Source organism: Mytilus californianus, unplaced genomic scaffold (assembly GCF_021869535.1).
Source record: "Mytilus californianus isolate M0D057914Y unplaced genomic scaffold, xbMytCali1.0.p SCAF_10, whole genome shotgun sequence".
Classification (NCBI taxonomy): Eukaryota; Metazoa; Mollusca; class Bivalvia; order Mytilida; family Mytilidae; genus Mytilus; species Mytilus californianus.
In genome coordinates, this window is record NW_026262582.1 from 17,223,511 (window position 1) to 17,239,208 (window position 15,698).

The window sequence follows — 15,698 nt, forward strand, 5'->3', positions numbered from 1 at the left end:
TCATTATGTTTTCTGCTTTGTGCATCTGATCGTTTGTTCGTTCATTCGTCTGTCCGTCCGTCTGTCCCGCTTCAGGTTAAAGTTTTTGGTCAAGGTTGTTTTTGATGAAGTTGAAGTCCAATCAACTTGAAACTTAGTACACATGTTCCCTATGAAATGATCTTTTTGACCCCAATTTCACTGTCCACTGAACATAGAAAATGATAGTTCGAGTGGGGCATCCGTGTACTATGGACACATTCTTGTTGTTTTTTGCGATGGCTTTGTCATTTTCTCTTCACCTTATAAGTTTTGAATGTCCCTTTGTTATATTCAGCCTCTTTTTTTTTATAGCATGCTACGAAAGTTGCAGAATGCGCCATTGCAAGACATAGGGATTACTATCAGTTGGCAGGGCCGACAGCGAAAACTATTGTATAAAACTTTATATTTCAGAGAGTAGAAGACCTGGATGCCTCATACCTTTTATGCAGATGCCTTATGTTACAAAGTTTCTGTTTGTCATATGTCCATTATCCTTGACAGGTTTCATCTGACCTTGGCCTATTTTCATTATTCATTTGACAATGTTAAGTTGGTTTTTTTTAGTCTATTTCTCGAATACTATATGCAATATAATATTGCCACTATATTCATTGTATGGAATGATTGTAAGGTGTATATGTGTGTCTTAAGTTTCATCTGTCCTTGAAACCTCTTTTCATGCTTGGTTTATTGTCTTGCCTGTCGCAGAATGAAAGACATCTAGGGATTACAATCCAGCGGTAGGGGTGTGTTGGGACGGAGGTGTGACGGCTCAAACTATTTGTTTAAAGCTTTATATTTCAGAAGGTAGAAGACCTGGATGCTTCATACCTTGTATAAAGATATCTTATGTTTCTTTTCCACTAAATTTGGTATACATGGAATAGTTGAATGGTGTACATTCCGTCTGGCAGGGTTCATCTGACCTTAACATCATTTTTGTTGATCATTGGTCAGTGTTCATTTTTCTTTAATTTGTCTGTTTCTCAGATACCATTAGCAATACACTGACTATATTTGGTACATGGTCTGATTTTTAGGTGTACATGTCTATCTGGCAGGGTTCACTTGATCTCATGACCTTGATCTCATTTACCTGGATCATTGATAACATTAAGTTTTTGTATATTCTTGAAGTAAAACCTTCATTATCAAAGGCATTCAACATAAATTCAATCATGATTTATAAGTGAAGCGGGCGAGACATTTCAGATGTGCACTCTTGTTGTTATAACATAAAACAAAACACACCTTCATACAACATTATGTAAATCAATGGTCAATAGTTGCTGAAATTATTAAACCTCTAATTCCTTTAATAATTTGAGAAAGTTGAGATCTTGATAAAAAGTTGTTAATAGTCATTAAAAGCCACAACTGTGTATTTTATAGAAGATTCTTTCTTACAATCATGTTTTAAATATCTATTTTCATGTCTGTGCTGAACTTTTTGTGGATACAGAAATTGGTAAGTAAAGATGTTTAGTTTTAAACTGAAAATCTTTCAAATTTGTTAAATAGAACAAATATATAATTTATATATATATTTCTTTCTTTTCCATATCTATTGCATGTTAAGATTTTTACTAATAAAAAAAAAATGCCTATTTCTTTATAAACAGTTGTGTCAATTATTTTCAAAAATTACAGGCAATGAAATAAACATACATAAAAGAAGTAAAAAGACATTTAAATTTCAAAAGAAGTAAAAATCCTTTATTAAAACAACCATTTTTTAAGACGAAAAATGTTGAATGCATACTCTATCATTGAACTAATATGTTGGAATGCATGCACGATAAACAAATGAAATTAATATGAAGTCAATTCTAATGAAGTCAGAATGATATTTGCAGGAACTTGACTGTTTTATCGTTGTCCTCATTTTCTTTACAGGGCATAACTGGGGAAGTGAACATGATCCAACATCTGGGGATTGTGCTCCATCATCATACTTTGGTGATGGGAAATATCTGATGTATCCTTACTCAGTGACAGGAGAAGATCCCAATAATGATGTAAGTATCTCCATGGTTACAGTAAATATATGATGTATCCTTACTCAGTGACAGGAGAAGATCCCAATAATGATGTAAGTATCTCCATGGTAACAGTAAATATATGATGTATCCTTCCTCAGTGACAGGAGAAGATCCCAATAATGATGTAAGTATCTCCATGGTAACAGTAAATATATGATGTATCCTTCCTCAGTGACAGGCCTAGGAGAAGATCCCAATAATGATGTAAGTATCTCCATGGTAACAGTAAATATATGATGTATCCTTCCTCAGTGACAGGAGAAGATCCCAATAATGATGTAAGTATCTCCATGGTAACAGTAAATATATGATGTATCCTTCCTCAGTGACAGGCCTAGGAGAAGATCCCAATAATGATGTAAGTATCTCCATGGTAACAGTAAATATATGATGTATCCTTCCTCAGTGACAGGCCTAGGAGAAGATCCCAATAATGATGTAAGTATCTCCATGGTAACAGTAAATATATGATGTATCCTTACTCAGTGACAGGAGAAGATCCCAATAATGATGTAAGTATCTCCATGGTAACAGTAAATATATGATGTATCCTTACTCAGTGACAGGAGAAGATCCCAATAATGATGTAAGTATCTCCATGGTAACAGTAAATATATGATGTAAGTGTCTCCATGGTTACAGTAAATATCTGATGTATCCGTATTCAGTGACAGGAGAGGATTATTATAATGATGTTTACAAGAGTGTCATATTGGAATACAAACTTTACTCTGAGGTTGGGATTCATGAATATAGGCTTGCTTTTCATTTTGAAAAATTTCTGGTTGTCCAAGAGTTATTAGTTACTTTTTAACAGTCATATTCATACAGTGAAGGATATCCTTATGCAAGTTTTTCTGCAGAGCAATTTTGCTAACATCTGATGAGATGCCTTCTTAATTAACTGTATTCCATTTTATTCTTGCAACAATTCCAATATGCAAAAGAGAGGCATATCATTTGCTCCTTGCACAGCTACTTATTTAGTTCATTGTTAAAGGTAGTAGTCACCCTGTCAGTAGCTGCACTGTGCAGGTATTTAATAGTCATATTTGTTGAAGGGTTTTGTTATAGTCATATTTGTTGAAGGGTTTTGTTGGGCTGCTGTCTCATTGACCTTCCATTTATTCACAGTCATATCTGTTGTAAGGTTTTGTTGGGTTGCTGCTGTATTGACTTTCCAATTAATCATATTTATATTTTTTGAGCTATATAAAAAAAAATCCTGTTGAAAGCAACATTGTGGTAATAAACCTTTAAATTTTCTGAATTCATCTGTAGCATTTTGAATATAAAACAACCAGTGTTAAATGTCTTTTATTAAATAATATGAAAAGAATATCAAAATATTATACAAATAACTATCCTTTGCCTTAATATTTTTACATGATTGTTAGATCTTGATATTTATATGAGGACAGGAAAACAAATGATCTGTGGTGTCTTGAATGCCATTTAAAAAAATCCAAACTGTACAAAGTTAAATGTTAATTGACATGTCTGATACTGACAGTGCCTGATAACACAAAGTAACCTTGATAGTGTCAGATGATTTTTAGTAACCTTGATAGTGTCAGATGAAATTTAGCAACCTTGATGGTGTCAGATGACATTTAGTAACCTTGATAGTGTAAGATGACATTTAGTAACCTTGATAGTGTCAGTGTATGCTTAGTAACCTTTATAGTGTCAGATGACACGTGCACTAAGAAATCTTGATAGTGTCAGATGACATTTAGTAACCTTGATAGTGTCAGATGACATTTAGTAACCTTGATAGTGTCAGATGCCATTTAGTAACCTAGAAGTGTCAGATGACACTTAGTAACCTTGATAGTGTCACCTTTATAGTGTCAAATGACATAAAGTAACCTCAATAGTGTCAGATGACATTGAGTACATAAAAAATGTAACCTTGATATTGCTAGATGACACTTTAAGTAACCTTGATGGTATCAGATGACACGAAGTTCCCCTGTTAGTGTCAGAAGTCACCAAGTAACTTTGACCTGGACTGCACTCGGGTGAAACACAATAATGGGGACATTTACAATTGGTCTTTGTTATATGTAAGCTCTACAGCTAACTTAAATACATCAGATGCCAGTTTTCTGTTTTTAATATTTGACATTGAATGTTTTAACCTCATTCAAAATTTTAAGATTCTATCTTGAATAGTTTTTGAACACCGGTGAGATTAGTGGTCCAAAAAAGGTCATATTCAGACATTATGCGGTTGCGCTTCAAACATTATTTTTTCTTTAAAATCTTTTTAACTGTAAGTGTAATGATCATTTCGCTGATTGATGTTATCATTTACAGATTATCAAATGGGGATTAAAATGATTCCAACATTACAATAATCTGAGCTAATTTAAAAAATTAACATGCAGAATTGTAAAAGTGGTGCTTCGCTATACATTTTTAAATTTATTAAGTGTTGATCATTTATGGCCCTGAAAATAAAACTTATTGCAAGATTATTCATTAAATATGTATGTCAACATACTCAAATATAATAGTACTGAAATAAAATACTGTTATATAAATGATATGATTCATACAGAATATTTTTGAAATTTTCAAAATAGAAAAAAATATTTTTCAAAAAAGTGTAGTGTCCGTAACCAGCTTATTATTCTCCTAAAAAGAATAGCTACAGTAAACAATAAGCTATTTTTCTTTATAGATTTGACACTGAACACTAACATAACAACAAAATTTTGCGCCTTCTTATTAGAATTTAGCCAGAATAAATGAAAATGTGGTTACGGACACTACAAAAATGATGTACTGTCTGTAACCATGATATTATAAATATTTTTATTTCATCAAAATAGGCTTAATTTCTAGGTTCTATGATGTGAACTTTGCTGCATTGTCATTGTCTTTTGATTAGAAATTAAAAAAATTATGAAAACAGATAACCCTTAAAAATATGACCTGATAGTATTCCTTGACGTAGAGTGAGAGACCCATATTCGCCGCATAATTCGTTCATTTCCACTTACATCCGACCTACATTCGAATATTTGGAACTTTTTATGAAGGTTTCAGAAATTTAGATATATGAAAACAATGTTTGATAAAGAAATTATCTTCAAAACATTGGTTAATTGTTGTAAAAACGAACGAAAACTCAAGAGGAAATCAAGTTGTTCGTGTACAATGGGGGACACATTTTCGCCGCAATGTATGATATGACAATCCTCATTATCCTGGTATATTATAAAAACGAATGTTTGCAATTACATGAATAGGCTTGAGAGATCATTCCTATACGATTTTTCTCACAAATATTTACTTTATGACTGCGCATGATTGCCATATAAATCTTACATAATTGCCAAAATCATTTAAAAACACCTGTGTAGTTCTCAATATGTGCGAATAATCTTGGAAATGGGGCAAAGAGGAATATCAACAGTTGTAACATTACAAACAGCCTTTACCATTTTTTAGGCAAGTTTTGGATAAAGGCACACAAATCTTACAGAAAAAAGGCAAAACGGCAAAAATGTGTCCAAGGCGAATATGCGCCACCCACTCTACTAATTTGTCATGCAGTAACACTGGGATTTTTTTTTTTCTGGGTCAAAAAAATTAAATATCTTTTGCATTTTTCAAAATCTCATGTTTTTTCTTCCTCCAGTTGATTTATACCATGTATACTAGCATGTAGATTTGTTAAAGATCTGCACTTGAATTTAGTATATGACATTTTATAAAATACACTTAAAAGTTTATTTAATGAACTTGAGAATATTTGAAGGTAAAGTATGCTTTATTTTTGGTTTATCTTCAATGCTTGTAGTGTCATATGATAGAAAATTATTTATTTATGAAGTTCTGTAGAAATGACTTCCCTTGAATTCACAAAAAGTATGTTATTTTTAGAAAATTATTGGAAAAAGTAGCCAGTGTGTAGTGTCCGTAACCATCAGCATTTCTTTTTTTCTAATTATCTAATATAATTCGAAGGATTTTCTTTTCAGAAATATATTTTATTATCATTCCTTTAGGTACATAGCACCTACTTTGTTTAGATATGTTTAAGGGTTTACTTCAGATTTGAAATGATATACTTGGTCCCATCCATGTCAACATGTCATGTATGTTTACATTGGAAATAACTTTAATTACATATATTAATTTTCAATCATGGGTCATTCTGTTGTTAAAAAATGTAAACAATAAAAAGAAAATACACAAACTTAATATGTTACCCATGAAAAGTTATTCATATTGAGTAAATTATAAACATAAGATCAATGTAGTGTCCGTAACTCAAATAACTTACTGAGTTTATTTTAGATACCATTTATGTAAGGAATACATTTTCTGCTGTGATTTACATTCCCATGAATAGAAGGTCAACTCTTAATGGTTTTGATGGGCTACATGTATATAGTCTTTCATTTTAAGAGTGGTTCTGTTCTTACAATAATCCTTTTTTTACTAATTAAGAACGTAAAGTTAAACCTTATTCCTGTGATTTGTTTTGGTTGGTGTTTTGTTAATAAAGTGCATTGGAATTATAATTGTGCAAAAAGACTTGGGATAGTTCATTAAAGACATATTATTAAAATTTCTAGTGGTTAATTTTACAAGTAGTGCTCATAACCAGCACTTACCTTACCCCATACAAAGTTAAGAAAATAAAAAAATTCTCATTGTTTTTTTCACTAACCAAATGAGTTTTACAAATTTCAAGCATTACTTATTCAAGATCACAATTTTTTTTCTATTGTGTTGACCTTTATTTATGACCTCAAGTGCAGACTTTACTGTTACCTGTATTGTGTTTTACCTAGTGGTTAAATTAGGATAATTATTGTTAGCAACTACTTGAAATAGTCTTCTAGCAATATTTGTCTCACCCAATAACTGGTGACCTATAGCAGAAAACATTATTAACATCAAGAAAGTAAAGTATTCTTCCCTAGTATAGCTATATAAATTTGCAATGGCATCCAATATTGTTGATGTAAGTTGTTGTATATAATATCTACATGATGTAATGTCATGTAGATGGTAGTGACATAACAAGCTGAGGAAATGTCCAAATGCTTGAGAATTATACTTAATACTATGATTTGTAACATCTAGTTGTAATTCTTCTGGAATAATTGATGACCTTTCCCTGAAATGAATTTTCTCATCTGTGTATTTCTGCAAAGAATAATTTATTACCCTTAACGAGGCAAAGTAATTTTTATGACCATAGAAGAAAGAAGCCAAAGTCAGCCATCCTGATACTGCATCTGAATGTAAACCAATCAATAAATGGCTAAGATCATATTTGTACTTGAAGTATTGCTGTTTGTTTTCTGAGCTATAACAATGTTTTGAAGCATCTGGAGCAAACCTACATGCCTTTGAGAAATGTATAGCAAGTAAACCTCTAGATAAACCAGAACTGGAATGATGTAGAAAATGATATAGTAGACTTATATTCTCAGTACCTGGAACAAAAAGTAAATCTTTTAAGAATATTCTGAAATTACCACTTGGTAGAGATTCATGGATGTTGTAGGATTGTGTATGGTAATCCTGCAGGGTCTCAGAAGACACACAACAATTAATTCCTTGCTCATATACGTTCTCAAGTATGGTGGTTAATTTTTCTTTGTTCTTAACATTGAACCTTGAGTCGAAAAGGTTATTGTCAGGAATGAAATAATGTGACAATATTGAATATTTTACACAGTACAACAGTCTTTGTAAGCCTGCCATGAAACATGGTATGATATTATCTGCCCTCCAAGAATTGATATCTGTTTCTTCTGAAATCCAAAACATCAATGTTTTTAAGAAATATGAACACAATAAATCTTTCAAATCTTCATGTTTCCCTACTATTTCCTTTAACAAAACTAACAGAGCATAACATAATAATTGTGTATGACTGAAGGAATATATTAGAAACTTTTCAGCTACAGAAAATGATATTCGCCATTCAAGATGTTCACTGACAGATCCCTTGTAGCCAATAGGAACAAATAATATACCACAAGTTATTATTCGGGATATGATTTCAGGTGAAGGCCATATTGTACGTGATCTTCTTACCCATGGCTGTGCTTGAAATATCCATTGATCACATTTAAGGCAAAATGCTGTATCCAAACTATCATCTACATCAGATACACACGAACCGTGAATTTTAAAAAATGTTGCTGCCACTTTGTTAGAAATAGATGACAAGTTGCTCAGATTATACTGTTGACTAGAAAACATACATCCCAGATGATTTTTTTGAAACATGTTTTTGAAGGTTCTCGGCAGAACATGATTATAATGATTAGGCAGACATAATTGTGTAAAACATGGTTGGGTCTCCTCGGTATTCATGACTAAGGGAATTGTCCCATCGTAAGGAATGGCTTCTGCTTCTGATTCATACACCTTAAATAAAGGGTCAACATACATTAGATCTAAATCACTGCTTTTGAAATAAAGGCCTTCACCTTTACTTCCACTAACTATGAGTGATTTGGTTTCTCCAAAAATAGTTGAAGTTGATCTCCTCAGTTTCACGACTTCCACAGATCCAATCTTTTGGCATAGATATTTGTAAAAATGCAATGATTTACATTTATCTGTAGACATTTTCACTGTTTTGTGCATATCAGTCTACAAAATAATCATTATTACTAAAAATAAGTAAGACAAACTTTTTTGTCTTACACTGCTATAGAAAAAAATAGATGAGCAGTATTTGTTTATTACTTGGTAAATTTACTTGTTACGGACCTACAATACTTTTATTTAGGTGAAAAATGCAAAAAAATAATGCATTGTTCTTATTTTTATTCTAGTCATCTGAAAATTGAAGACCTTTAAACAATAGCCAGAAATAGTTCATATAACAATAATTCCATTTGAAAAAATAATAATTGGGCAATAAGCTAACAACAATCAATTATTTTTTTTAAATAAGAAAATTAAGTTTAATTAGCGTAGCTACTTAATGTTTCTGAAATTGAGAGGTCAAATGAGTTTGATAGAGTTTGACATTGATTTAGATTAGAGACACAGAATTTCAGGAGTCGGTTTCACAAAAAAACTTACGACTAAGATTGATCGTAAGTATACTGAATTAATTGTTCATGGCTTATGTTCAATTTTAGTCTTAAAGTTTTTTTGTGAAACCGACTCCAGAGCCTCATTATTTTTTTCTTGCCCCACCTATGATAGATAGGAGGGGTATGTGCATCAGCCTATTTGGCAATCCCCTAGTAGATTAAAGTTTTGGTTGAAGATAGTTTACATAAGGAAATGCCAGTACCAAGTCAGGAATATGACAGTTGTTTTCCATTAGTTAGATGTGTTTGAGCTTTTGATTTTGTCATTTTATTAAGGACTTTCCGTTTTGAATTTCCCTAGAAGTTCGGTATTTTTGTTATTTTACTTTTCACAATCTACTTGAAACTAATATTATTAGAGATGTTAATTATGATTTGAACAATTGGAAATATATGCCAAATTTTGGTTTTGACTCGGAGTTTGCAGTTCACATGGAAAAGTGATACGGTAATAGCAGGGCATAGCTATGTCCTATAGACACAGACATATTCATGTTTCCAAGAGGAATGCAGCTCAAGTTATAACAAATGTTTTAATATCATTAATATCTAGAGAGAGGTTACATAAAACCAGGACAATTTTACATGATTTTTTTTTTAAATATCTAAAGTTCTTACCTTGAAGTCTCTCTTTTCCATTTTCTATGTATTATTGTCCTCTTAATTCAGTTTTTGTTTTCTGCATGCTCCATGTAATGTCAACAAAAACTGTTCTGTGGCTATTAAATGTACGGAGATTTTCAATCATTATAAAGTAAATTATTGATTTTATAAGGACATTGAAACAAGGAACTGTTAAAACAATGGAAAGTTTAAGTTGATGAGAACATCGAAACTGAAACAAACAAGTACAGGATTTTCTTATTTTATATATATTAAATATAGTAGCTAGTGTTAAGAAAAACGTCTAGAGTAGGGTAATACATGTACCAGCATTTGAGAAGGAAATAAACAATTGTATGTTAATTTTATCTTTTTACTTGAACTATGTTTGTTTCCATGAAATGACTCAGGTACTTGATATATATAAACACTGAAATTTACGCCTACTGTTCCTTGAAATCTTAATTGACATCTTTGAATTCATAGATAATTCGGCGTAGTCATACTAAACAACATGATTAATGGGATTTTCAAATAATTTTCCAGTTTCAATTTTGCTTAAAGCAGCTTAAAGTTTTTAGCTCAAATGGCCTATAAAATGGCCTGTCTCTCAGGAATTTTAAATCTCAAATAAATTTCAGAAAGTGAAAAAAAATATGTAAACAAATAATTTAATGAGCTCTCTCATCATTGGTCATTTATCTATTTAGAGAGTTTATTGTGGGTAAAAATATGTCTATTTTTTATTATTTTTCATAGAAAATATAATTTTCATCAAAACCAAATCAGTGTTGACCTAAGCATGAGATGTCTCATATTGATTCCCCCCAAGTCTCCATTTATTCATAGTCGTATTTGTTATAGAATTTGTTTTGGTGCTTTCTCATTGACATCACCCCTCATATCAAATCTCCATTTAATCATAGTCATATTTGTTGTTGTGTATTGTTTGGCTGCTGTCTTGTTGATCCCTACAAAAATCTCCATTAATGCACTGTTTTTTATGTTGTAGGTGGTTTTGTTGGGTTGCTGTCTCAATTTGATTGTCCTCCAAATCTCCATTTATTTATAGTCGTGTATATATACATATATATAGTGTAGGGTTTTGTTGGACTTCAGCCTCAATTGATACACCCAACAGTCTCCATAGTCATACATTTATTATATGGTTTTGTTTGGTGCTGTCTAATTGACTCCTCAGCCCCCAAATTGACGTTTAATCATAGTCATATCTGTGTTATAAGGTTTTGTTGATTGCCTCAAATCTCCTTTTATTTGTCAATCGTTTCGTTAGGCTGCTGTCTCCTTAATATTCCCTCCAAATCTCCATTTGGTGAAAATTCAGAAATTAATTTCCTGCATTTATTAATTAGATTTTAAAAGAATGGACAAAAAAAAGGGCTTGTTAGGCTGCTGTCTTTCTCATTGATTACCCCTAAATCTAAATCTCCATTTATTAATAGTCATAGCCCCCCCCCATTTAATACATGTAATAAGGAAATGAATAATTAATTGTTTGTTATAATTATATCTTTTTACTTTTTTATATTTGTTTCCTTGAAATCAGACTAAGCTACTTGATATATTTTATTATTTTATTCTGAAATTTACGCCTACTATTCCTTGAAATATTCATCATCAAATTTTTAGATATTTAGGCATTAAGTGTACATACTAAACTGGATTTTCAAATAAATTTCCAGTTTCAGTTTTACATACAGCACCTTAAAGTTTTAGCTCATCATCATGGCATGAAAGGCCTGAGAATTTTCAAATCGAAAAAAATGTGAAATATGTTATTTGCAAAGTAAATAGACAATCAAAAATGTTTTTTTAACTAATTAATCATGAATAAATAATTTAAATTTGTCTATTTGTGCTGAAATGTTACAATACTTTGAATCTTTATATGCATAATCCTCCCCTCCCCCCCCCCTAGTATTGGAGCTTGATGCCCCAAAAGGTTAATTGGCAGGTTTACCTTAAATTTTTAAGGAGAATTCCATAACCATCTTTAAATCCCTGCTCAGACGGAGGATTTGTTAACCGCTGTCTTTCTGATCATCCATTGAGATTTTTGTTGCAAATCAGAACTTCTGGAAACTTGGTATCGAGCTCCACATGAGCATTCTTATAACAGTGTGATGCTTTTTCACATTCACTGTGTTTCCTGAATACTTATATATTTTCACACAGATTGAGTTAAGTGTGGCATCCATTTTGCTGAACTAGTAAACATTATTGTTTAGGTGCCAGCTGAAGCCCCCCTCCGAGTGGAGGATTTTCTCGCTGTGTTGATGACCCATAATGGTGGCCTTTGGCTATTTTCTGCTCTTTGGTTGGGTTGTTGTCTCTTTGACACATTCCCTGTTTCCATTCTCTATCCTATTATGTGATCATGTCACAGTATCTTTAACGTGATGTGTAACTTCACATCCACCTCTCATCAACTTTTTCTGTATAGGATACAGGGATGTCATTAAGTTAGATATATACCTAAGATTAATGATAAGAGGAACTTATTTTGTAGACTGACATCTTGTAAGACATAGAATTTTCCTTTTTTGAAGAAAGAAATTGATTTACCTTCTGCCATTACTTATTAATTGAATCAAGATACATGTCTTCAATAGAATTCTCGATCATACAGTTGTTTATAAGCTGACGATTATGCTCCTCATGATTTATAATGTATATTTAAGCTATTGTTGGTCTTATATTTTTCTTTTTGTTTTGCAGGCTTTTTCATCATGTAGTAAAGGATATATCAATTCTGTTCTGGCTAATAAAGCTGCAACTTGCTTTTCTGGTAAGTGTTTTTAAATAAGTATTGATTTATTACTATAATTATCTAAATGAAACTTAACTTTAAAGGGGCATTAAATAGCTACGAGATATAAAAAAACTAGAAATATGTGATTTTTTTTTTGTTCAATCATTAATGAAAGTGAAATGGTGAAATAATAAATCGCTTTTAGCAGCAATTTTGTCAAAATAAGCTAAGAAACATCGCTGATGAATTATTCACTTGCAAGTGAATAATTCGACCTCATTCAATCCGTATTCATGTGACCTTCAATTTAACCCCTTAGCTAGAGTTGGGTTACGCAAGGCGTGTTCAGCTATAAAAAGGAAAAGAATGTCAACATTGGAAGTGAAACAAGGGTAAACCATTTGGTTGACTGATTAGATCCACAAAAGCTCATTCTTTTACAGGTAAAAACGATGATTAACATATTTTTTTAACCTATAATATGAAATCAAACAGACCTAGAAAAATCTAATTGCATGAGTTCGCTATCTATTTATATTTATGTTTATGTTTATATCAGGTTATATGACTGTCGACAGTCTTCGGAGGTCACCTCAATGGTTAATTAGATGGTGTCTAGACTAAAATACACACAAAATGCTGAAACATATTATCGTGTTCATGCATCGTAAATTGTTCATTTTAGACTTTTTATAATTTGGATATACGTTTTAGTATGTTATAAGTCAAATATGAGAATTTGAGTCAATTCCAAATCAGTGAACATGATTTTGACAGCTAATGCACCATAAGTGACGTTTTTCTGATTTTATCTAAAAATCTATATTTAGGGTATAAATATAATGAGGGGCTTGATGGGTTTACAGAATAGGGAATATAATGGACGGAAAAAATAAAGAATAGAGAAAAATGGGTAAAGATAAAAAAGAATATAGAATAATAGGGTGGTAAAATATAACAAATGGAAAATAATAGGCAAAACAAATAAAGAAAAAAAATTGCATACAATATTAAAGATTAAAGAAATGAAGACCCCCATCCAGACTTTCATATGTACATCAAAGAGAACTTGTTCAACATGAATTATATTTTTTAAAATATATATACACCCTTCCAATTCAAAGGATAAAAGTATAATGTCACAAAGACTGATTTCATGTAAGAGGGGCGGAAGGGCCTTTTTCAGGAATTCTGGATAGAGCAGTTTAATTCACGGGAATTAAGGATTAGCCAGTTAAATCATTAGGAATTCAGGATTTATAATTATATCCTGATGCCTGATCACATTATGTTTATGGGAATTCGAGATTTGGCATTTTCTTCTTCTTGGGAATTGGGGGTGAGACTCTCTCCTACCCAACCCAACCCAACCCCCCTCATGTTAGGAAATGCTGTTTGATGAACTTTTATGAACTACTTGTTTGCACATTGTGTATAATGCTACTTTCATTCCTTAAAGTTAAAGTGTGCATCATTTGTGGTAAACTTTTGATTTTTTTTCAGAGGACACATCAACAGAACCTTGTGGAAATGGTCGAGTTGATACAGGTGAGCAGTGTGATGGTGGATCACTGGGTAAATTTAATCTGGATCCCTGCTGTACTACCAGTTGTCAATTCAAATCAGGATCAACTTGCAGGTAAAATTTTTTAATGTTGACATTGTATAAATAGAGAATATAATAAGAATTTTTTAGTATCACACCCTTGTCAACCTGAGATACCAATATAATCCCAGGAGCTCTGCACTTAATAAGGGATTTCATTGGTTGATAATTGATATGATGTATGGTATAGAAAATACACGGTATTATACACCGCAAGTAGATCTTTTTCGTGTGACATGAGGTCATACCGATTAAAGGTTTGATAAAGCCTTTGCAACTGTGATGATGATGAGGATGGATGGCTGCTTAAGTCCAGTGGAAAATTAATATGCATTTTCAGGACAAGAACATGTTAATGTAATATGAATATTTACCCTAGTTTGTACTAGACCGACACGCTGAGCCGGATTTTTTAACGTGCTAGTTCACAAGGTGACAGTACACAGGAAGACATGTCACCTTACCTGGACACATTATTTTGATTCCAAGCTGACCAGTCTTTGCTCTTGCTCCTTAATGCCGTGTGCTTAGTGAAGAAGCAGCAAATACCAATTTTAAAGTTTTTGGTTTGACCCGGCAGGGGTTTGAAACCACGACCTTCCGCACTCGAAGCAAACATTCTACCACAAGACCACCGAGACAGTTATTGCTACTGTGACTGATATCGATAGCATCACCACTGGCTGATACAGCAAAAAGTAAAATAACAAAAATACCGAACTCCAAGGAAAATTCAAAACAGAAAGTCCCTTTTCAAGTGGCAAAATCAAAAGCTTTAACACATTGAACGAATGGAAATCAACTGTCATATTCCTGACTTGGTACAGGCATTTCCTTATGTAGAAAATGGTCGATTACACCTGGTTTAATAGCTAGCTACACCTCTCACTTGTATGACAGTCACATAAAATTCCAAGATTACCATTGATTGTATTACACATACAATTTAATTTAATTGAATACTTACTATATAAAAAATACCAATGATGCATCCACGCTTTCGTTTATGATAGTATTAACACATTTTTAGCTCACCTGGCCCAAAAAAGTGTGAAATTCACATGACAAAAAAATAATTTATTTTCAAGTAGTCGCTGAACCATGAAAATGAGGTCAAGGACAATTAACATACAACAGAAGGAATCTTGTTTATGAGTTATTCTGCCCAAGTTTACACATCAATTACATCTAGAAAGTAGAGGTTCTAAAGAGCATGTGTCTCTCACCTTGATCTATGTGCATCTACTACAACAGTCTCTTTCCAACATGCATTTTTGCGCCTGTCCCAAGTCAGGAGCCTCTGGCCTTTGTTAGTCTTGTATCATTTTTAATTTTAGTTTCTTGTGTATAATTTGGAGTTTAGTATGACGTCCATTATCACTGAACTAGTATACATATTTGTTTAGGGGCCAGCTGAAGGACGCCTCCGGGTGCAGGAGTTTCTCGCTGCATTGAAGACCCATTGGTGGCCTTCGGCTGTTGTCTGCTCTATGGTCGGGTTGTTGTCTCTTTGACACATTCCCCATTTCCATTCTCAATTTTATTGTAGACAAGAATATAAT

General features: G+C 32.3%; 1 protein-coding gene across 1 annotated transcript in view; it reads left to right on the forward strand.

Annotated features, from left to right (window-relative positions):
* The window catches only part of LOC127718694 (ADAM 17-like protease), a 78,737-nt gene that overhangs the window by 29,116 nt on the left and 33,923 nt on the right, over nt 1-15,698 (forward strand). The window contains exons 12-15 of the mRNA XM_052224749.1: nt 1,487-1,492; nt 1,921-2,042; nt 12,497-12,566; nt 14,034-14,169. Of these exons, the coding sequence (XP_052080709.1) occupies nt 1,487-1,492; nt 1,921-2,042; nt 12,497-12,566; nt 14,034-14,169 (334 nt within the window). The remainder of the gene's footprint in view (nt 1-1,486; nt 1,493-1,920; nt 2,043-12,496; nt 12,567-14,033; nt 14,170-15,698) is intronic.